The sequence below is a fragment of the Tupaia chinensis genome, unplaced genomic scaffold (genome assembly GCF_000334495.1).
Source record: "Tupaia chinensis unplaced genomic scaffold, TupChi_1.0 Scaffold144276_1, whole genome shotgun sequence".
Taxonomy (NCBI): domain Eukaryota; kingdom Metazoa; phylum Chordata; class Mammalia; order Scandentia; family Tupaiidae; genus Tupaia; species Tupaia belangeri.
This window is the reverse complement of record NW_006204133.1, coordinates 97,795-119,391: the sequence shown is the minus strand read 5'-3', so window position 1 is coordinate 119,391 and position 21,597 is coordinate 97,795. Positions and strand designations below refer to the sequence as shown.

General features: G+C 39.8%; 1 protein-coding gene across 7 annotated transcripts in view; it reads right to left on the bottom strand.

Moving 5' to 3' along the window:
* Window positions 1-18,158: 18,158 nt before the first annotated feature.
* The window catches only part of LOC102499600 (zinc finger protein 2), a 38,165-nt gene continuing 34,726 nt past the window's right edge, over window positions 18,159-21,597 (bottom strand). For 5 of the 7 annotated variants that reach the window (XM_027767496.1, XM_027767497.1, XM_027767464.1 and 2 more), the window contains one exon: window positions 18,159-19,530. In XM_027767496.1, coding sequence (XP_027623297.1) covers window positions 18,263-19,369 — 1,107 coding nt within the window. In that variant the 5' untranslated portion in view covers window positions 19,370-19,530 and the 3' untranslated portion in view covers window positions 18,159-18,262. Of the gene's footprint in view, window positions 19,531-20,194; window positions 20,224-21,597 lie in introns of those variants that run through there. The other 2 variants (XM_027767494.1, XM_027767499.1) reach the window with 2 other exon arrangements.

The window sequence follows — 21,597 nt, the reverse complement described above, 5'->3', positions numbered from 1 at the left end:
CATTGTATATCCTCTCTTAATATATACCAATTGTCTGCACTCGGTGGTACAAACTGAAAGATTGAAAGGTATAATAGCAGAAAGAGTAACTGTACATACTAGAGACAATAGAGAAGGAGGTAGGTAATAAAGGGTGAGAGAGAGAAGATCAGGGAGAAAAATTTAAAAACTCAAAGATGAAAATTTATCTGTTGATGATAACATATATGGTAATATCTTTGGCTTGACCAGTAGTCACTGTATTCATGCCGGAAAAAATATTTTAATAGTCTATAAAGACGTACAGTGATTAAATCTAACTTTTAAAAAATTTATTATTTTTTTAAACATTTGATTTCTATACATCATTTAGCTTGTAAAGAGAATTTACCCAACATGAAATGCAGCTCAGATCAGACCGGTTGAGAATACTATACACGTTATCATCAACAGGTAATAAACTATTTTTTGTGTCCCACAAATGTCTTACCTCTCTATTTTTTTCTCCCCAATTTCCTTCCCTATACTTTTGCCCTCTTCCACCCTCTTTCCACCCTGTCTCCAGTGTCCATAAATATTTTCACTGCTTTTATCTTCTCCAATCTTTTGATCTCTACCATAGTGTGGAGAGTCGGTATATATTATGTGGAGATATACAGTGTCTCTTTCATAGCCTGGCTTGCTTCACTTAGCAATAAACCTTTCATATTCGACCACTTTCTATCAAATCCCAGCTCTTCCACCCTCTTTCCACCCTGTCTCCAGTGTCCATAAATATTTTCACTGCTTTTATCTTCTCCAATCTTTTGATCTCTACCATAGTGTGGAGAGTCGGTATATATTATGTGGAGATATACAGTGTCTCTTTCATAGCCTGGCTTGCTTCACTTAGCAATAAACCTTTCATATTCGACCACTTTCTATCAAATCCCAGGATATTGCTGTTTTTATGGCTGAATAGTATTCCATAGAGTATATGTGCCACACTTTTTCAATCCATTCATCTGTTCATGGACATTTGAGTTGCTTCCATGTCTTAGCAATCGTGAATAATGTCACAATAACCAAGCGCTTTTCCAACTGAGCATTCTCCTGTCCTTTTGTTAGATACCCAGAAGTGGAATTGCTGGATCATATGGTAGGTTCTATTTGTAGGGCTTTGAGGAAACTCCGTATGGTTTTCCACAATGGCTGGACTAATTTACATTCCCACCAACAGTGTAGGGGAGTTCCCCTTTCACCACAACCTTGCCAACACTTACCATTTTTTGTATTTTTAATCTTTCCCATTCTGACAGGGGTTAGGTGGTATTTCATCGTGTTCTTAATCTGTGTTCCCTTATGATGAGGGATGTTGAACATTTCCTCACATGTGTTTTTGGCTGTTTGTATGTCTTCCTTAGTTTTTTGTTCAGTTCATTTTCCCATCTTTTAATTAGGTTAATCACTTTTTTCTCAGGTAAGCCACTTGAGTTCCCTGTGTATTCTAATTATCAGTCCCTTACCTGAGGCACAGTTTACAAAAAATATTCTCCCATTCCGAGGGTTGTTGATTCACACTAATTACTGTGCCCTTTACTGTGCAGAAACTTCTTAATCTGATGTAATCCTCCTTGTCTGTGCTTTGGGGGTCTTATTTAAAAAGACTTTGCCTACCCCAGTGTCTCACAGAGTCTCCCCAGTGTTTTCCTCCAGTAGTTTTATAGTTTGAGTTGTTAGGTTCAGATCTTCAATCCATTTTGAGTTGATTTTTTTTTTAAATAGTGAAAGATGGAGATCCAGTTTCATCTTTCTGCAAGTGGATACCCAGTTTTTCCAGCACCATTTGCTAAAGAGGTTTTCATTTTCCAACTGGATTGACTGGTATCTTTTGTCAAAAATCACTTGGATGTGTATTCTGGGGTTTATTTCTGAGGCCTCTATTCTATTCCATTGATCCACCTGTCTGTTTTTGTGCCAGTACCATGCTGTTTTGATTAACACAACTTTATTGTATATTTTGGGGTCAGGGAGTGAAATGCCACCCACTCTACTCTTGCACAGGATTGTTTTGGCAGTCAGAGTTTTTTTATGATTCCAGACGAATTCTGATGGTCTTTTGTTTATCTGTGAAGAATGTCTCTGGATGTGTTATGTTTATGGTCTTGCATATGTTGAACCACCTTGGCATCCCTGGAGTAAAGTACTTGATCATGATGAATAATCTTTTTAGTATGTTGTTGGATACGATTTCCAAGTATCTTGTTGAGGATTTTTATATCTATGTTCATCAGAGATACTGGTCTGTAGTTTTCTTATTTTGTCATATTTTTATCCATTTGGAGAATGAGGATGATGGAGGCTTCATAAAATGAATTTGGGAGGGTTCCTTCCTTTTGGATCTTTAGAAATAATTTGAGTAGAATGGGGGTTAACTATTCTTTAAAAGTTTTGTAGAATTCAGAAGTGAAGCAATGTGGACCTGGACTTTTCTTTGTTGGAAGATTATTTATTCCTGATTCAATCACATGGCTTTTTACGGGCCTATTAAGGCTTCCTGTCCTCCTGATTCAATCTTGATAGATTATATGCATCCAGGAATTTGTCCATCTCCTCCAGTTCTCTTGTTTGTTGGCATATAGTCACTCATAGTATACTCTAATGATGTTTTGTATTTATTTTGTGTCTGTTGTAATATTGCCTCTTTCATTAGGTATTTGATTTATTTGGTTTCTTTCTTTCTTTTTCTTAATCAGTCTAGCTAATGATGTGTCAATCTTATTAATCTCTTAAAAAAACAGCTTTTGCTTTTATTTATTTTCTGTGTAGTTCATTTATTTTCTGTGTAGTTCGTTTATTTTCTATTTCATTTATTTCTGCTCAAATCTTTATTATTTCTTTTCTCCTGGCATTTTGTTGTTGTTGTTGTTGCTGTTGTTTTTCCAGTTCCCTGAGGCATGATGTTAGGTTGTCCACTTGCCATCTTTCCATCTTTTTCTTATGTGCACTAATTAAATTTCCCTCTTATGGTTGCTTTTGTGGTGTCCCATAGATTATGGAAACTCAAGTACTCATTAACATTTGCTTCCATAAGTCTTTTCATTTCAGACTTAATTTCTTTGGTAGTTGAGAAGTCATTCAGAAGAAGGTTGTTTAGTTTCCACATGTTTGTGTATTTTCAAGGATTTTTCCTAAAATTAATAGCAAATTTAATTCCATTATGGTCAGAGAAGATGTTGGATATAGTTACTACGCCTTTGAATCCATAAAGGCTTGATTGCCCTATCATATGGTCAATCTTTGAAAAGGTTCCATGCAAGGGTGAGAAAAATGTATATTTTGTGGTTTTAGGGTGGGAAGTTCTATAGATGTCTGTCAAGTCCATTTGATTTATAGTATCATTTAGGTCCTGTATCTCTCTGCTTATCTTTTTCCTAGAACGTTTGTCTAAAGAAGATAATGGAATGTTGAGGACCCCAACAATTACAGTGTTGCAGCCTATTTCTCCTTTTAAATCTAGTAGTCTTTCCTTCATGTATTTAGATGCTCCTGAGTTGGGTGCATAGATATTTATAAGCGTTATGTCTTGATTAATTAGCCCTTTTACTACTATATATATATATATATATATATATATATACCCTTACTACTGCTACTACTATATGCTATTATAGTACATACTACTATATACCCTTCTTTGTCTCTTCTTATAGTTTTTGTCTTAAAACCTATTTTGTCTGCAAAGTATCATGATTCCAACCCTTTTTTGATTTCCATTTGCATGGAATACCCTTTTCCAGACCTTCACTTTTACTCTATGTATGACTTTATCTATAGGTGTGTTTCTTATAGACAACAGACAGAGGGTTTCTGTGTTTTTATCCATTCATCCAATCTGTGTCTCTTGATCGGAGAATCTAATCCATTGACATTCAGTGTTATTATCAATATTTCCAGATATGTTCCTATCATTAAGTGAGTCATTTTCTTGGTTGTTTATTGTTGTCTGATATCTGTCTGTCTGACTTTAGTTTTCCTGGTATAGCACTCCCTTCAGAACTTCTTGAAGAGCTGATCTGGAGATGGTAAATTCTTTCAGGTTTTGTTTATCTGAGAAAGTTTGTATCTTTTTTTCCCATATGCTGGATAATCTTCCTGGGTATAGTAATCTTGGTTGAAATTGTTTTTCACTTAACACTTTGACTGTATTTCCCCATTCTTTCCTTGCCTGCATTGTTTCTGACGAAAGGTCTAATGTTAACCTAACCTTGCTGATCTGGAGATGGTAAATTCTTTCAGGTTTTGTTTATCTGAGAAAGTTTGTATCTTTTTTTCCCATATGCTGGATAATCTTCCTGGGTATAGTAATCTTGGTTGAAATTGTTTTTCACTTAACACTTTGACTGTATTTCCCCATTCTTTCCTTGCCTGCATTGTTTCTGACGAAAGGTCTAATGTTAACCTAACCTTTGTAAGTAACTTTACGTTTCTCTCTTGCCAATTTTAGTATCTTGTCTTTGTCTGTGGTTTTGGCCAGTCTGGCTATGATGTGCCTTGGAGAAGATCTAGGGTTGATTCTATTTGGGGTCCTTTGTATTTCTTGGGTCTGGATGTTCAAATGCCTCTCTAGGTTTGAAAAGTTTTCTTTCAAGATTTTATGGAATAAATTATCAATGCCCTTATCATTTTCTTCACTTTTTGGGATACCAATTATCTGTATGTTTGGGTGTTTAGTGATAGCTAGTATTTCTTGCACATTGTCCTTATTTTTCTTGGTAGTTTTCTCAGTTTTTTTGATAATTTTTTCTAGATCAGAGGTTTTGTCTTCTATGTTCAATATTTTATCTTCTGTGCAATCTAATCTGCTTTTAATACTTTTGAGGGAGGTTTTAATTTCCCATACCTCAGTCTTCACCTCCAACAATTCCATTTGATTCTTCATCTCCTGGAGTTCATTGTCTCTTTTTTTCTTGTATCTCATTTAGTTTTGTCAATATAAATATTCTGAATTGTTTGTCTGACATTTCCACACATCCCATTGTGTTGTCTGTGGATGATGAGGAGTTGATTTTTTTCCCTGTGGGGAGAGGTATTTTCTTGGTTGCTCATATTTCTGTGCTTCTGCAATGGTTTCTAGTCATCTGATGATGTATATGTTCCTTCCTAAATTCGAGTTAATCCTGAGTATTCAAAGGTACGTGGTAGTAAGTGACTGGCAATCTCTCTGCTGCTCTACCTCTCGGATGCTCACCAGCAACTTGCACTGTTGTCACTGGTCTTGGTTGATTCGAAGTCTTCCCAGCTTCTAGAGAACGGGTGTACCCAAGACTGAGCTGCTGAGCTTTAATTCAGGAAGATAGAAGTACAAACAGAAGTCTGACTGCTTTTTTCTATTTTTCCAAAGTCCTTTCCAGAGGGCCTAGGCAGAGTCACACCCACAAACATTAACAGAACATTTTTCCATTAACAGGACTCTTCCTGTATCCTGTCCTGGCATAGTATCTTTAAAATGTATATTTCAACCAATTACAGTATATTTTGCCTCCTTTCTGGGCCTAGGTCCCTCATATTCTGCTTAGAAATAAACTACATTGGGACCAGCAGTTGGTGTAATGTCTATGTTGCTGGACTCCCATGTAGTCGACCACCGTTTGAGTCCTAGACCCAGTGGCTTAAACTCACGCCAGGCACGTATGAATGTGTCCCCAAGATCCCAATGGAGGAGAAGGGATTGCAGTGTGGCCATCCCTCCTGGGGGGTGATTTCTCACTTTCTGTCTCTGTCTCTCTTGCAAGTGCATGTGCCCTATAGCAGAAACCTCTCAAAAAAAAAAAGAAACTACATTAATTATTAATTATTAGAGTTGGTTATTTTCTGTCGACAGAAGAGATCAGAAAATGGTGAAGTCTTAGAATTCAGAGGCATATGGCAGGGGATAAGCCACAGTCTCTTTGCAGCTCAGTAACCCCATTCTGGAACGGATGTCCTGATGGGGCAGGGAGGGGCAAAAGGTCTTCTCAAAGTCCTAATCAACACACCTGAGAGTTAAAAGGTGAGTGGAGGAGGGGATGAGTCATGGGTCTTGGCTGCACAGCTTTCCAGTCACAGGTGGCCTGCCATATGGCAAGGCTCTTTGCTAGAACGGATGTCCCCATGGGATGGGGCGGGGCACAAAGTCCTAAATCTAAATTTTAAAAATATTTTAAAGCCTGGCTCCAGCAGCTGGAAAATACACCAGGAATGTGAGCATACATGTCCAAAATCCTAATGGAATGGAGAAATGGAAGTAAAAGGATTACGGCATGACCACTCCCTGTTGAGAAATTCTCTCTCTCTCTCTCTCTCTCTCTCTCTCCCCCTCTCTCTGTCAAACACACACACTCTCTGGCAATTAAAAAAAGAAGTAGGATGAATAAACAGACTATAGTATATTGATGTACCTCACTATCAGTGAAAAGAACAAATGACTGATAGATGCAAAAGGGCCATTCGCACAAAGTGTGAAGCGAGAAAGCCAGATCAAAGAGTACACACTACATGATTTTACTTAGATGATGTTCAGGAACAGGTAAAACTAGTCAAGGAGCATAGAAATAAAACAGTGGTCACCTAGAGGGGTGGGGAGGTAGGAGCATGAGGAGGAGCAGGGCACATTGACTGGGAAGGGGCTTGGATGAGCCTTTTCAAAATGATGAAGAATGTCTGCATCTTGACCTATAGCTGGCTGGTGATTACATGGGTTGACACATATGTAAAAACCATCAAACTGTACACTGAAGATCTATGCATGTTAGGAATGTTAAACCTTAACTAAAAATTATTTTGAGAGAGATTTTTGCTATAGAGAGTGTGCACTTGCCAGAGAAACAGAGAGAGACAGAAAGTGAGAAATCACCCCTCCCCTACCCCCAGAGAGGATGGCCACACTGCAATCCCTTTTCTTTCATTCTCCTCTCGGGATTATGGGCATGCATGCACATGCACCTGGCATGCATTTTGTTTTATTTTGTTTTTAGACAGAGAGATTTCTGCTATAGAGCATACGTACTTGCCAGAGAGAACAGAGAGAGATAGAGAGACAGAAAGCAAGAAATCACCCCCCAGATGGAATGGCCACACCACAATCCCTTCTCCTCCATTCTCCTCTCAGAATTTTAGGCATATGGTCTGGTGTGAGTTTTAAGTCTCTGGGTCCAGGACTCCAAACTGCAGTCAACTACATGGATGTCCAGCAATGTAACCATTATGCCATCCGATGGTCCCCTAAAGTTTTAAGAAAAGGAATCCATGAATCCATAGAGATACCAAACATACCAGGTAGGAGGTGGTGATTGAAAGCTCTCTTTTTTTTATTTTAAGAATGCCAGTTACTAAACATAGAAGAAATAACAGAATTAGAAACCCATCATGTTGTAAGCACTAATGTAATAACTGACTCAGGCAAGGCCACCAATGGAGACCAAAAATACAATGAAAAGTTGTTGGGAAACAAGATACTCATAGATTACTCACTAAGCACAAAGAGAGGGATTATTAATTATAAAGAGAGAATTTGAACATGTGAACAAAGTCATTAAACCTAACATTAGGAACAGGAGACAGATAGGCTTCGTGAGTCTCCTGATGTGACTTAACGAGAATTACACAGCTATGTAGATTCCTTGCCAAAAATGCTCCATCTGGGCATAATCATGAGAAAACAATCAGGAAGTACAGATGTGGAACATCTTACAAAACAACCGGTCTGCGCTGGTCCCGTGTGGCTTATTGGTTAAGGGCGTTGTATTCCACATGGCCAACATGTGAATCCAGGCCCTGATGGCTAGGAAAACACGCTAGGTGCATATGCATGCATGTCCCAATCCTGACAGGTTGGAGAGGTGGAGGAGAAGGACTTCCACCATGACCGTACCCCACTGGAGAGGCACCTTTTCCTAGTCCCTCTCTCTCTTTGTCTGTTTCAGTCTCTGATAAGTGCACTCGCCCTCTGGCAATTAAAACAAAAATTGGTCTGAACTTTTCAAAGTGTTAATATCATGAGACAGAAAGAGGTAGAAAGGCCATTCTAGACTGAGAATGCTTAAGAAGCAAGACAAATAAATGCAACGTGTCATCCTTGGTCGGAAATTGGACAGGGCAGCTGTAAATGACATTTTGGAATAACTATGGATAAATTAAAACTGTATGTTAGATAATCTTGAATCAGTGTTACATTTCTTGAGTTGAATAATGGTATTGTGGCTATGTTGGAGAATATACTTGTTTATAAAAGACACATTCTAATACGTATTCTTATAAAATGCCTTGATGTCAGCCATTCTGTCTCAGTTCAGTGAAGGAAAAACGTGCAGATGCGAAGTAAAGCAATTGTGGTGGAGGGGAAAGAAGAACAGGGAAAAGAAAGGGAGAATGGAAGGGAGAGAGGAGCTCCTTTCTTCTGAGGTCAATCAATAAATGTGACAGCAATTGTCTCATTGTCTGTAAAAAGAATTAGGTTAAAATACTGCATCAGGGGACCAACAGTTAGCGTAATGACTATGTCGCTGGACTCCCACGTAGTTGACCGACTGCGGTTTGCGTCCCAGACCCGGTGCGCATGTGCGTGCGTGCCCAAGATCCCGAGAGGAGAATGGAGGAGAAGGGATTGCGGCGTGGCCATCCCTCCTGGGGGGTGATTTCTCACTTTCTATCTCTGTCTCTCTCTGTCTGGCGAGCGCACACACCTATAGCAAAAACCTCTCAAAAAAAAAAAAAAAAAAGAAAGAAAGAAAAAAAAAATACTGCATCAGGGCAGCAGGTGGCATGGTCGTTAAGGCACTGGACTCTCACATGACTGGTCACAGTTTGAGTCTTGGATCTGGCAGCTTAGGAATCATGGCTAGTAGCATGAGCATTCATGCCCAGAATCCTGAGAGGAGAATGGAGGAGAGGGGATTGCAGGATGGCCATCCCTCCTGGGGGTGATTTGTCACTTTCCTTCTCATTGTTTCTATCTGTCTTTCCCTGCAAGCACAAGCACCCTGTGGCCTCCATAAATTAAAAATTTTTAAATACAATTTTAAAAAGTAATAAATACTGTATTTATAAGGATAAAAGAAACCAGAAATGTCCTGCTTTGCATGCCAATCTTCTTTTTTTTTTAAATTGTCAGAGGGTGCATGCATTCACCAGAGAGGGAAAGGGAAAAAAACATCCCTCAAATAGGGTGTGTTCTCTCCACAATACCTTCTCCTCCATCTCTCAGTTCTGAAGGGAGTCTAGACACACACGTGCACTTGGTGTGTTTTTCACATTGCTGGGACCAGGATCTGAACCACGGTTGGCCATACAGGATCTGGCTCTCTCAACCACTAGGCCATGGGGCCAGCCCTGCATACCAATCTCAACCACTTTGGAATTCAAGAGCCATTGGAGGCCAGGAGACCAGGACTTGGACCCAAACAAGGTGGAGAATTATATCTAGGACAACATGTAAGATTAAGACCTTCAGTGAAACAGGATGTAGAAAATAAATCTAAGTACTCAAAGTCAGGGTCCCTGTGGACCTCAGCTGTCTAAGTACTCCTCACACTTGGTGGTGAAAGTTGGGGGTGGGGTGATCTTCCGCTAGCAAATTGTCGCAGAGGGGCTTGGCATCTGAGGTAATGTTTCCTGCCTGGTCTAGGAAATCTCTGTCCAAGAAATTTTTTTTTTTTTTTCTGGAGAAACACCCCACAATGTGAATCTTTCAGAATTCCCACATATTAAGATCAGTAAAACATCAGCTCATAACTCATGATTATAAAACCATGAGAAAATAGGCCAGGTTAAAGTAGAACACCTATTTAAGGAGAGCAGGAGAGCAGAGAAAAATAACAGCCAGGCTAGAACGACGCATTCAGTGGAAATACACATCCAGAACTGGGACAGACATAAAAGACCTCAGTAGATAAAAACTGGTCATTTACCATTAACAGCTCCTCACCAGAGAAACTTCTCAAAGTAATCCGTCAGGAAAAAAATAAAGTATTCTAGAAGAAAGGCCTTTCTGAAGCAAGAGGGAGTAATGATTAACATGTGGGCAAATCGAAACAAATATTGACTGTGTAAGGCAATGATAATGCCAACAAAATAAAACTAGTCATTGAACGGGGAGGGTGACTGTGCAATACTGATGGCAAAGACTGACCTAATTCTTCACCCCCTCCCTGTATCCACACCCTTTGCAATGTGACTTCACAGCTCCTTTACTCCAAAACCTGGGGGGCATTTCCTCCCCACCTAGGCTGGCCTTCCGACTTGTGTGGCGGATAGATAGTAGTTACAGTGTGCTAGTTTCAAGCTGAAGCCTCTAAAGGCCTTGCAGACTTCAGCTCTCCTGGATCCCTGCCTGCACCAGGACGATGCCTGAACTAGCTGGAAAAAACAGGAGGGAGAGCACAGCCATCCCAGCCCAAGCCATCCTGGGCCAGCCAGCCGCAGCTCACCCTTCACCTGCGAGGACTGAAACTGACCACTTTGTTCTAAATTTCTCCTGAGACCAGGGAAGAGCCGGCCAGCTAATGAGCCGCTAATCTTGCTAAAGTAGACCAGCTTTGCTCCAGTTATTGGGAGATACTCCCTACCTCCCGGCGCTGGTACAGCATCATGTAAATGTAAAGCAAAGCCTTCTTAGCTGTTAAACTCAGACATTCTTTTTTCCTAAATCTGTCTTTTTGGAGAGGTTTTTGCTATAGGGTGCATGTGCTCGCCAGAAAGACAGAGACAGAGACAGAAAGTGAGAAATCACCCCCCAGGGGGGATGGCCACGCTGCAATCCCTTCTTCTCCATTCTCCTCTCGGGATCTTGGGCATGCACGCACACGTGCCCGGTGTGAGTTTAAGCCACCGGGTCCAGGACTCGAACCACAGCCGACTACATGGGAGTCCAGAGACATAGCTGTTACATTAACCACTGTCTTTTTGAGATAAAGACTTGTGCTTTTAACCAATGACTAACTTAAGAATTTCTAAACCTACCTATAACCTGTAACCACTGTTTCTAGAAGGTCCACTTTTCTTGGGTCAGGCCAATATGAAAACTCCATGTGCTGATTTACAGTCTTGCTTTTATTTCCTACTCTCAGAACTAAATAAAAGAGTTTTTGTATCTAAGCACTCTAGAATACTTTTTTAAGACTACCAGAGGGGCCAGGAGGTAGAACAGTAGTTAAGGTGCTGGACTCCCACATGGCTGACCGCAGTTCGAATCCTGGACCTGGCAGCTTAAAACTCACACCAGGTATATATGCATGCAGACTCAAAAACTCTCCAAGGGGAGATATCTCACATTCTCCCTCACTGTCTTTCTCTGCTGAATGTGCGCACAGCATGGCAAACATTAAATTAAAAAAAAAAAAAAAAGACTACCAGAGATTGTGTTCACAGGTCACGCTCACTCATAAGGTACTAATAAATCTTTTAAAATATTTTTATAGGGGCCGGCAGAAGGTGTGGTGGTTAAGGGCACTGGACTCCCACGTGGCCGACCACGGTTTTAGTCCTGGCGGCTTGCTTTCTCACTCCCCCCACTCCTCTCTCTCACTCTGTCCCTCTCTGGTCAAATTAAAATAATAAGGTTAAATAAAATAATTTAAAAATATATTTTTATAGAGTTTGGTTATTTCCATCAACACCTGACTATAGACTTGAAACTGAGCCCAGACGATATCAGATAGATAAGCAGCACTATCCAGTTTACCCACAGTTCATGAGGAATAATGAGTACATGGCTATTGTTTTAAACTACTGAATTTTACTATGGGGGCCAACAGGTGGCATAATGGTTACATAACTGGACACCCATGTGGTCGACTGTGGTATGAGTCCTGGAACTGGCAGCTGAAAACTCACGCCAGATGCGTGTGCAGATGTGCCCATAATCCTGAGAGGAGAATGGAGTAGAAGGGATTGTGAAGTGGCCATCCGCCCAGGGGGTGATTTCTCACTTTCTGTCTCTGTCTCTATAGTGAGTACATGCCCCCTATAGCAAAATTCTCTTTAAAAAAAAAAGAATGTTTGGGCCACAGGTGGCATGGTGGTTATGGGCGCTGGACTCCCACATGGCCAACCACAGTTTGAGTCCCGGACCTGGTGGCTTGCTTTCTCACTTTCCTTCTCTCTCTTTCTCATGCTGTCCCTCTCTGGTCAAATTTAAATAGGTAAGTAAAGTCAAATAAAATAATTATTTAAAAAAAAAACATGTTGGGGCTGGTCGGTGGCATGGTGGGTAAGACTACTGGACTCCCACATGGCTGAGCGCAGTTTGAGTCCCAGACCTGGTGCCTTGCTGTCTCACTTTCTCTCTCTCCTCTCTCTCTCCCTTACTCTGTCTCTCTCTGATCAAATTAAATAAAGTTAAATAAAATAATTCTTAAAAAAATGGAAAGTTTGAAATTCTGCAGTTAATACTTAAAAAAAAAAGAATGCTTTACTATGTTGCAATACCTATCTGATATAAGGAGGATTAAAGCTAAAGCAAAGGTCCTTAATTTCTCTTTGGAAATAATAAAGAAACTGATTATTTTAAAGTCTTAGTTAAACATCATTTAAGCTAATTTAGCTTGTTACAATATTAATAACCGGGACCAGCAGTTAGCATAATGGCTATGTCGCTCCCATGTAGTCGACTGCAGTTCAAGTCCTGGACCCGGTGGCTTAAACTCACACTGGGCACATGCATGCCCAAGATTCCAAGAGGAGAATGGAGGAGAAGGGATTGCGCTGTGGCCATCCCCCCAGGGGGTGATTTCTCGCTTTCTGTCTCTCTGTCTCTCTCTGTCTTTCTGTTGAGAGCACGTGCCCTGTAGCAAAAAAACCTTTCCAAAAAAAAAGAAAGAAAAAATATTAATGACCATAAAAAGAATAGAAACAGTATGTACATTTAACACTTGTAAAGCAAAAAATAAATTTAATAAAATGTATCAGTATATCCGAAAGAAAGCAAGAAGGGGAAAAGACAAAAAGCTTAAATTGTAAAAACTGGTACTTGCAATAAATGTAACTCACTAGTTAAGAAACAGATTATCAGACTGCCTAAATTAACACACACACACACACACACACACACACACTCCTTAAATACATGGATGATAAAAAGCTTCAAAGTATATAAAGGATATTCTAGAAAAAAAAATAAAAATTAGAAACCCGATATAGCTATTAATATCAGACTAATAACCATTAATGTGAAAGTATTCTCAAGGGGTTTCACTTCTATAAGGGCAATGTGTGAAGTTCTGTGGATTTGCTCCCCCCAGGAAAACTGTTCAAAATTATTTTAAAATAACTATTAAAGTCTCTGGAAATTCTTTTATGACATACACCAGACGAAAAACTACTTATTCAAGAAAATCCACTAAAAGTTGTTAAGAACAGCAAGAGTCTATGGTATTTGAAATAAGCCATACTCCCTCCCTCTCTTTCAGTCCAGTGTGGCTGGATATATACATGCAAATGAATAAAGCTGGACCCCTCCCTTACATTATATTTTAAAAATAATAGAAATTAAAGATTGAAATGTAAGACCCAAACTGTAAAATGCATAGAAGAAAACACAAGGAAAAACTTCTTGTCATTGTATATGGTAATGATTTCATAAATATGCCAGAAACAAAAATAAACAAATGGACATTAAACATAAAAACTTGCGTGTAGCAAAGGAAACAAGAATAAAAAGGCAACCTATGAAATGGGACAAAATATTTTCAAATCATGTATCTGGTAAGGGGTTACTATCCAGAATACATAAAGAACTCCTGTATCTTAACAGGAACCACACTCACTCACACACACACACACACACACAACCTATTTTAAAACAGGTGGGGCCACTGGTGTGGAGGTTAATGTGGCTGGATCCCACATGGCCAATTTTGCAGTTTGAGTCCTAGACTCAGTAGTTTGAAAACTACACTGGCTTCATGTGTGCCCAAAATTTCTACAGTAGAACTAAGGAGAAGGAATGGCAGCATGACCATACTCTTTTGAGAGAAGGTGATTTCTCTTTCTTTCTCTCTCCCTCTGTCTTTTTAAGGCAAACTTAAAATTTTTTTCCCCAAAAAAGATACATAAATTGCCAATAACCTTATTAAAAGATGCTGAACATCAGGGCCAGCAGGTGGTGTAGTGGTTAAAGTGCTGAACTCCCAGATAGAAGACTGCAGTTCGTGTTCCAGACCTGGTGGAAAACTCACGTTGGTTGCATGTGCGTGCATGCCCAAAATCCCAAGAGGAAAATGGAGGAGAAGAGAATGCAGTATGGTCACACCACCAGGGGCTGAGTTCTCACTTTCCCTCTCAATATCTCTCTTCAGCAAGCACATGCACGCTATGGCAAAAACCTAAATAAAATAGTAATTAAGGTCAAAAGAAGTCTTATTCTGATATGATTGATGGCCTTATAAGAAAAGGGAGAGGGGCCAGCAGGGGGTATAGTGGTTAAGGTGCTGAACTCCCACATGGCTGGCAGTGATTCAAGTCCTGAACCCAGAGGCTTGAAACTCATACCAGGCATGAATGTGTGCATGCCCACATGCACACATCCCAGGAGGAGAATAAGGAAAGAATTGCAGAGTGGCCATTCCCTTGAGGGGTGATTTCTCACTTTGTCGGTCTCTCCAGTGAGCGCACAAACCCTATAACAAAAATCTCTTTAAAAAGTGTATGTGGGGAACCAGCAGTTAGCATAATGGCTGTGTCGCTGGACTCCCACGTAGTCAACCGCTGCTCGCGTCCCGGACCCGGTGGCTTAAAACTCACGCCGGGTGCATGTGCGTGCGTGCCCAAGATCCTGAGAGAACGGAGGAGAAGGGATTGAGGCGTGACCATTCCCCCCCAGGGGTGATTTCTCGCTTTCTGCTGTCTCTTTCCAGTGAGTGCATGTGCCCTATGGCAAAAAAAAAAAAAAAAAAAAAAAAAAAAAAAAAGGTGTATGTGGGGTGTGGGGGGGGATCTTTATCTCCATACACCTGAACTGAAGAAAGGCCATGCAAAGACAAGGTAAGAAGACAACCATCTATTACAATACAAGCTAGGAAGAGTACCACAAACAGAACTCTGCTGGACCATGATTTTGAACTTCAGCCTCCAGGATTCTAAGAAATAAATTCCTGTTGTTTGAGTATTTTCTTATGGCAGCTCAAGCAGACTAAAGTGGGAGACTGGTATAACAAATACTCAAAAATGTGACAACAGCTCTGAAACTGGATAATAGAGACTAGAAAATTTTCTAGTGCATACTGGAAGTACAGATATTAAAGGCCATTCTGGTGAGGTCTAAGCAATGAGGACCATGTTACTGGAATAGGAAGAAAGGTGATTTGTTTCATAAAGTGGCAAAAAAAAAAAAAAAAAAAAAAAAGCACTTAACTTGTCTGTGTTCTAGTGTTACACGGAAGATAGAACTTAGGAGTAATGAAATTGAAATATTTAGAAGAGGATATCTCTAAGCACAGCATTGCAATACAGCTTGCATTCTCTTTACTGCTTATAGGAAATGTGAGAGGACAAAGAATTGAAGAAATTACAAAGCAAAAAAGAACCAGAACTTACGAGATTTAGAAAATTCTATCCATCTACATGAAAGAGACAGAGTGAGAAAACTTGTTACAAGAACACACTAAGGGTGTGGCTAAACAACCAATTCGAAATCATGTCTGTGACTCATGGAATTAGTCATCTTAGAAAAAGTCAGAAATAAGAAAGGGAATTACAGCATAAAAACACTGATTAGAGGACAGAAAAGAACATGATGAAGGTTGTAGAACTTTCTAGATCTTATAAGACCCAATAATATAGCTAAGTGACTTTGAATATGCACTATTCTTCAAGGAAATAAAAGAATGGCTATGAAGGCAACTCAAAGACCATCAGGGCTGCCTGTTTTAAAGGGTGAAGCCATCACCTTGATTACAACAGGAAAGCCAGTCTCCAAACAAAGCCTTAGAAGTAGATTTCCATGCAATGTTGGGAGTGGGGCTAGCTGGCAGAGCCACAGAGGCAGAACCACTATTCTAGAAGGTCCAAAAGATAGGGTACCAAGCAAATATTATTCTCCTAAAATGTAATACAACTTAAGATCTAACAGAATTTGCCTTGATGTGTTTCAGACTTGCTTGGGACCCCATCAACCCTTCTTTCCTATTTCCCCCTTTGGAATGGAAATATCTATCCTATGCTAATATCACAATTTTGCTTCAGAAACACGTAACTTGTTCAGTTTCACAGGTTCACAGTTGGAGAGGAATTGTGCCTCTGGATAAAGTGTTATCTTGAGATTCACCCATATCTGACTTAAGTGATTTTTTTTTTACTTTAAAACTGGAGTTAAGATTTGGGGGGGGGGGCTGTTAAAATGGAGGGAATGGGGCTGTTAAAATGGAGTGAATATATTTTGCATGTGAGGACATGAGTTGGGAAAGGGCAGGGGTGGAATGCTATGAACTAAATTGTGTCCCCTCAAATTTACCATGTTGAACCCTAACCTCAATGACTGTATTTGGAGTCAGGATTTTTAGAATGTAATTAAGATTAAATGAGGCCATAACAGTGGGTTCTAATATGGCAGGCCTCTCTCTCTCTCCCTGTACATGCATTAAACAAAGTCCATGTGAGGACATGGCAAGGCCACTAGAAAGACATCCTCACTAGAAACAGAGTCAGCTAATATACTTCCCAGCTCCTAGAATTGGGAGAAACTTGAAGAAAGGAAGGAAGGACGGAAGGAAGGATGGAAGGAGGGAGGGAGGGAGGAAAGGAGGAAGGAAGGAAGAGAGGGAGGGAGGAAGGGAGGAAGGAAGGAAGGGAGGGAGGAAGGAAGGAAGGGAGGGAGGAAGGAAGAAAGGAAGGAAGGAAGGAAGGAAGGAAGGAAGGAAGGAAAGAGGAAGGAAAGGAAAGGAAGAGAAAAGAAAAAGTTTGAACCATCCAGTATGTATGGTATTTTGTTATGGTAGATCAAACAGACTTAAAACAATGGACTGAAAAGAAAAAAAAAGAATAAAATAAAACAAAAAACAGAGCTTCAGGGAGCTGTGAGACTACAATAAAATAACATATCTGTCCTTAGAGCTCCAGAAGGAGAGAAGCAATTGTAAGCAAGCATTTAAAGAAATGGCTGAAATTTCCCCAATGTGGCAAAAGGCATAAACCTACAAATTGAAGATGTCCAGAAAACCTCAAACAGTATAAAAAGAAATCCAAGACACATCATTGTGAAACACCCAAAATTAAGAACACTGCATTCAAAATAATGTTTCCAATATTTACAAAGTTTCAATGAAAAAGGTATATACAAAGATACCACCTGCCTCTATGCAAGGGTGAAATGGTGAAAGACAAATACTTCAAACTTGCTTCAAGGGTTTTGTTTTGTTTTGTTTCAATTTAATATATAGTGTCAGTGCAAGAATGCAATTAAATTTTATTGTGGTAAGAAAAATATCTAAGGTACAAACTACATATAACTGAGGTAAATCTTTGTAAGTAAGCACATTCTCAGGTAACTCACATAGCTTAAAACAGATTGAACACATCAAAGGTTTCTTCTGTATTCTAAGATGTAGGTCTTGACCCTTGGAATTAACATGATTCTTGGCAGGCAACATCTCAATAAGTAAGGTCTAAAAGACCAAAGGTGCAGGAGGAGATCATTACTCCTTTGCTTCAGGATAAAGTTGCCCCCACAGAAACTTTGCAACTGATCAACTACCAATTCTAATGTTTTTCCTGATTGTGAATACTCGGTTGAGTAGCTAACTCAGTGAACACCTTGGGCTCACTTCCCTAGTTCTTTTTCTCTATCCTTTCCACTTAACTCCTCTGTGGCTTTGTACTTAAGACTAAAGGATAACTCCCCTTTGGCTACCACTCCTGACCCTGGGCAAGCTCATTGTAAATTTTTAACCTCTTATTTCTACCCCTGCCATTTCCCTAAAAGGATCACTTTCCTCTTTAAAACTTATCCCCTTAGCGTCTGAGACTACCTAGCCCAGCCAAGTTGTTTTCCCACCATAGCATACTCAATCTCTCTAGGGTTTGGCAGCTACATACACATTACAGTGTTAGAAATAATTTTTCCCTTGCCCCAGGAAAAATTCAGTGTCCTCCATTAGAATATGTTTTTAAAATGTAAGACACCCCACACACACTTTATGATCTAAGTAAGCTATGTACCACATCAACAATGACTTTTCAATAACTTTTTTGTAACACAGGACAAAAATTCTTTGTAGCCCCCACCCCACAATAAGTTTGATAATCATCAAGAACATTATTTAGTACATGATTTTTATCCAGTATGAATTCTCTTTTGTTGGCCCAAAGTTGAATGTTCACTAAAGTCTTGTTCATAGTCCTTGGTTTTTCCTCCAGTATGAGTTTTCTGATGTTGAGAAAGGGAGGAACTCTGGCTGAAGGCTTTTCCACATTCCTTACATGTGTAGGGTTTTTCTCCAGTGTGAGTCTTCTGATGTTTTGTAAGAGATGAGCTCTGGCTGAAAGCTTTTCCACAATCCTTACACTTATAAGGTTTTTCTCCAGTGTGTGTCCTCTGATGACGAATGAGGGCTGAGCGGTCACTGAAGGCTTTGGCACAATCATTGCATTTATAGGGTTTCTCCCCAGTGTGAGTTCTCTGGTGCTGAGTCAGGGCTGAACAGTAGCCAAAGGCTTTCCCACATTTGTTACATTCATAAGGCCTCTCCCCGGTATGAGTTCTCTGGTGCTGAATAAGACCTGAACGATCACTAAAGGCTTTGCCACATTCATTACACTTGTAAGGTTTCTCTCCAGTGTGAATGACCTGATGCTGGGTAAGGAATGTGCTCTGACTGAAGGCCTTCCCACATTCATTACACTCATAAGGTTTCTCTCCAGTATGAATTCGCTGATGCTGAGTGAGGTATGAACTCTGATTAAAGGCCTTCCCACATTCATTGCATTCATAGGGTTTCTCTCCAGTATGAATTATATGATGTCGAATAAGGGCTGAGCGGTGACTGAAGGCTTTCCCACATTCATGACATTCATAGGGTTTCTCTCCGGTATGAATTCTCTGGTGTAGAGTTAGATGTATGCTCTGGCTGAAGGCTTTACCACATTCGTTACATTCATACGGTTTTTCTCCTGTATGAATTCTCTGATGCAACACAAAAGCTGAGTAGTAACTGAAGGCTTTTTCACACTCATTACACTTCCAAGGTTTCTTTCCTATACAAATTCTCTCATGCCTAATTATATCTGAATTTTGTGTTAAGTTCTTTTTAAATGTATCATAACTATGTAGTCTCTCTCCTTGTTGCTGAACAAGTAATGACCTTCGACTAAAATTTCTTCTAAATTCATCACACTGGTTATTTTTTTCCACAGAAGATTTCTTCTGAGTGGCCTCCTGCATTAAATATTTCTCATGGTTTTCCTGTTGACACTTTAAAGAATCCACACATTCACTAGAACCTTCCTTTGGAAATCTTTCTATTAACACCCCAGGGGTTGACTCCTCTTCAGAAATGTCCTTCTCTGGAATGAGCTCCTTGCTTTCTGGTATTATCTTCCAGACTAAAAAAAAAAAGGGCAAAAATACACATGTATCATTTCCTACACTAAGAAAAAATAACTGCTGTGGTAAGCAAATAATAGAAACACACAAAAAATGCTTATAGGGAACACGTGAACTTGAAAAAAGTCTTGTAATCTTGACAGAAGAAGAAAAATGATGACTAGGCAAAGTATAGTTGCATATTGAGGTACTCAATATTTCTCTATGTAGCAGAGTAGAAACTGAGTAAGAATTATAGAACAAGACTAAGCAGAGGTACTGTGGTGAAATGGCAGACTAAAAATAAAGTGTGAAGACAGGGCTAGGACCAGAGGAAGATGGTCTCCTGGGAAGATTACCCATTATTCTTATCTTATCATTCACTTCATGCCTCAAGAATGAGCATCATGGCAGAGCCCCATGCCCAAATGGTTACGCAGCCTAGATCCCATGTGGCTAACTGTTCAAATTCTCGCCCCAGGAGCTTGAAAACATGAGGTATATGTACATGCATGCCCAAATTCCCAACAGGAAGGAGAAATAAAGGAGAAGGATTGTAGTGTGATCAAACTCAATTGACGCGTTTCTCCCTCTCTCTCTTTTTTTAAAGTTTATGCCATAGACTCAAGCACTTGCCAGAGAGAGACAGAGAGAAAGAGAGAGAGAGGGAAAATGAGAACTCACCATCAGGGGAATGGCCATGACACAATCTCTTCTCCTCCAGTCTTCTCACAAGGATTTTGGACATGCACACAAACCTGGCATGATTTTCAAGTTTTGTGTCTAGGACACAAGCCAGCCATGTGGGATCCAGCACCTTACCTCCATGCCACCTGATGACCCCCTCCCCTCACAAGTACACACACTCTCTAGCAATTTAAAAATGGAAAAAAAAAAAAAGAAAGAAAGAAATTGACACCTTAGTTCATTTCCTTTCCACTACTCTTTTCCCACTCTAGTATATTCCAGTAACTGCTAGAAGACTAATCATTCAAAACCATTCTCTTTACACAAAAATCTGTTAGTTACATTGTACCAAGATGAGACACAAATATGCAAATTCTAGAACCTAGCATTTAATGTGATTCAAATTTACAAATTCAAATAATTATAAAGCTTATTGATTAGGGGAAAAAAAAAAAAAACTGATCATTGGGCAAGCCTGGTGATTAAAGCTGCCAGATCCCACATGGCCAATCATATGGCTCAAATCCCTGACCTGGGAGCTTGAGAAACACAATGGACATATCTGCACACATGCATGCCCAAAATCTCAAGAGGAGGGAGAGATGGAGGAGAAGGGATTGTGGCGTGACCACTCTAATGGCTTACTATCACTCCATACCCAGTAAACTAGAAAGAGTAAAATAGAGCCAGACTTGATGGGGGGAAGAAAAGAAAAAAAAGAGCAGTGTGTGGAGAGGTGAAGGTTAAAGCTACATGTGCTAACCTGTCAGGATACCGACCCCAAGCTCCTGGGCTTCCTAGTAAAACTTTGAAGAGAAAAGCTTTATTGCTAAAAATATTTAAGTACTATGAAGCCTAGATAGTCTTTAACATCTATTCCAACCATGTCACTACATGAAATGAATCAAAATAATACAATGTTCTCAACTGCATATCATACTCAGGGAAGTACCTGGGATTTTTAAAGACAAATAGGTAGAAATAGGGAAATACAAACAGATTTCCAGCTAAAGGGAGTGGAAAAATTAACACCCAATGTTCATGGAGAAGGCTAGTGGAGGATAGTAAAGGAATTGCCTATCTGGTGTTAACGGTTAAAGCTGGAGGATAGAAGGCAAAAAGGTAGGCAGGTAGACCAAAAATACCTTGAAAACAGGCAGGCAGACGAATACAGCACTGGCAGAGTAAGCATCTCACTGGGAAATCTGGCAGTACTATTCTGCCTCAATTATACAGGATAAAGTTAAAGGAAATATAATTAGCAGGTAGTCTACAGCAGTAATTCAGTCCAAGAGAAGTAATAGGGTCAAATTCATAATATCTTTCAAAAAAAAAGTTAACAGAGCTTTATTAATAGCTATCATTTGCAGGGCTGGCAGATGGCATGGTGGTTAAGGGTG